The 2,125-nt window shown below is 47.5% G+C and overlaps 1 protein-coding gene across 1 annotated transcript in view; it reads left to right on the top strand.

Annotated features, from left to right (window-relative positions):
- The window catches only part of ITGB5 (integrin subunit beta 5), a 106,640-nt gene extending 105,803 nt beyond the window's left edge, over positions 1-837 (top strand). The window contains exon 14 of the mRNA XM_019554133.1: positions 137-837. Coding sequence (XP_019409678.1) covers positions 137-232 — 96 coding nt within the window. The 3' untranslated portion in view covers positions 233-837. The remainder of the gene's footprint in view (positions 1-136) is intronic.
- Positions 838-2,125: the final 1,288 nt, after the last annotated feature.

Raw genomic sequence — 2,125 nt, 5'->3', positions numbered from 1 at the left:
ACCCACACATACCTCCCCCCCTCCAAATGTCCCTCTGCCCAAAGGCCTACACTGGCTTTTGTATCACAGAATCTGTTATTCCGATTTTTTTCTATTTGTGTTGTTTTCTGATTTTTTAAAATTTATTTGCTCGTAGGCATCCAATCCCCTTTATCGAGAGCCTATTTCTACGCATAGCTTAGATTTCACGTTCAACAAGCTCAACAAGTCGTGCAACGGTACAATTGATTGATCGCATCGTACGAAACGGGACTGCTCTCAACAATTGCTTGACTTTATTGCGGCTTCCTGAATGGAAGATGGAATCCTCTTCAGTGGGGAGAAGCCCTTAAAACAAGAGTGGTCATTGACAAAAGGCTGGGATTTGCACAGGAAGGACAAATGGCTCTGCCATGCTTGCGCTGTCTGACCCCTGGACTTACCTGTGTGCTGATGGCCTTGTTGCCTGTGCTCATGGACTCTGTTGTGGAGCTCTTTGCACCCAAGCTTTTCAGATACATTAAACATGCCAACTAAGCGAACTAAGTGCCATATTGCAGCTTCACACACATCCTGGTGGAAGGAGTGACTAAGCCAAATTCAGGGTTGAGACTCTGCCATTGCAAGTGTTTAGGGGGATGTTAGCTTCTGGGATGATATAGATGGGGATGGTCCTGCTTTGAGCAGGAGGTTGGACTAGATGTGACCTCTTGAGGTCCCTTCCAAGCCTCGTTTTGTATGATTCTGTGAAAAATGGGTGTTGGAAGCATATGTGTAAGAAAACTAGGATACAGGTGTTCTGCCATCTTTAGGATCTTTTTATATAAAGAAAATTAAAACTATTGTGCATATATAATACTTTGAGTATTGTCCACTGTTTCTTTGACATTCCCTGTACCAATTGTGTTGTGAAGGCCTGCTGCTTACAACTTTCCTAAAACCATGTAGATCATATTAGACCCATATAAGGTAGGACTATGAAGGCACAATTAGTAACTGCACAATTAGTGACAGCCTCAAATGTATCATGTTAATTTAGTGCGGGGATTGTCAAGCAAGCAGGAGGGGGAAAGGGGAATGCAAGCCATTGACAAGTAGTCTGCCATTCCCATGTTGGACAGCTGTTTGGATGCCAGTCAGGTTGAAGGACTAGTGAGCTGGAGGGATGAGCTGAAGACAGCTGAGATGAAGCCAGGTAGGTGAGCTGCCATTGAATTTGGGACTGACGGGCCATAAGGTCATTAGGGCGGAAACTAAGAGCCTGAGACTTGGGTGGGAGGTAGAGCCTTCTCCCCATCCAGTTTGCAGAATTAGGTGCTGTGCATGACTTGAGGGAAGAGCAGAGGTGGGGGTGGGAAGGATTCAGGGCTGTGGTCCTAGTATGAACGATGGTAAGAGTATGTGATAATCACACCCTCCTTTAGTGACTGATACATGACTTCTGTAATTGTGGAAGGTCAGGCAAGTCCCTTCCGACTGGACGAATCTAGGAGTGCAGCGGCTGTAACAGCCTAGTACATACAAGGGAAGACTTTTCCCAAAAGCAGTCTGGTGATATGGGGCTCACGTTTAACCCAGTGCTGTGTGTATTGGCTCTGATCCATAACTGAAGGTTTTTAAGGTACATCTGTACTGTCTCACTGCTGTCCGCTGAGAAGGATGATCTTGAGGACAGCCCGGCTACCTGTTCCCAGTCACACGTGCCAACCCCAGAAACATGGCCGTGGCGCTACACCTCCAGCCACTGTGAAGTATGTGAGAGAAAGGTGTCTCAAAGGCAGCCCCAGGGATGCCCCATTTCTAGGTTTGGCAGGTGTGAGTGGGAGCAAGCATCCCTCTCTGAGTGCCCAAGAAGTGGTAGAGGCCACCGCTTAGAGCCTGAATCCATGTCTGTACCTCCCTGCAGCTGGGTTTGAAGCAGTGCTAGATGACTCGGATGGCCCTTGCGCTAGGCCGCTGGCAGAAGGCAAGGCATTACAGTTGTGACTGCTCCCTAGCGCCTTGCTGGTTTTGTCCCTTTGCCCTGAGCAGATTGTGCTATATAGCCAATTGCAGAAAGCTTGCCAGGAAAAAGCAACATCTAATCATGTTCGTTGTTTTGACTCGCTTTTCCCTCTGGAAATGGGTCGTGACCTCATCCATCCTG

This window comes from Crocodylus porosus, unplaced genomic scaffold, assembly GCF_001723895.1.
Source record: "Crocodylus porosus isolate Cpor-Errol unplaced genomic scaffold, CroPor_comp1, whole genome shotgun sequence".
Lineage (NCBI taxonomy): Eukaryota > Metazoa > Chordata > Crocodylia > Crocodylidae > Crocodylus > Crocodylus porosus.
The sequence above is the reverse complement of the archived record's forward strand: the minus strand, read 5'-3'. Positions and strand labels throughout refer to the sequence as shown.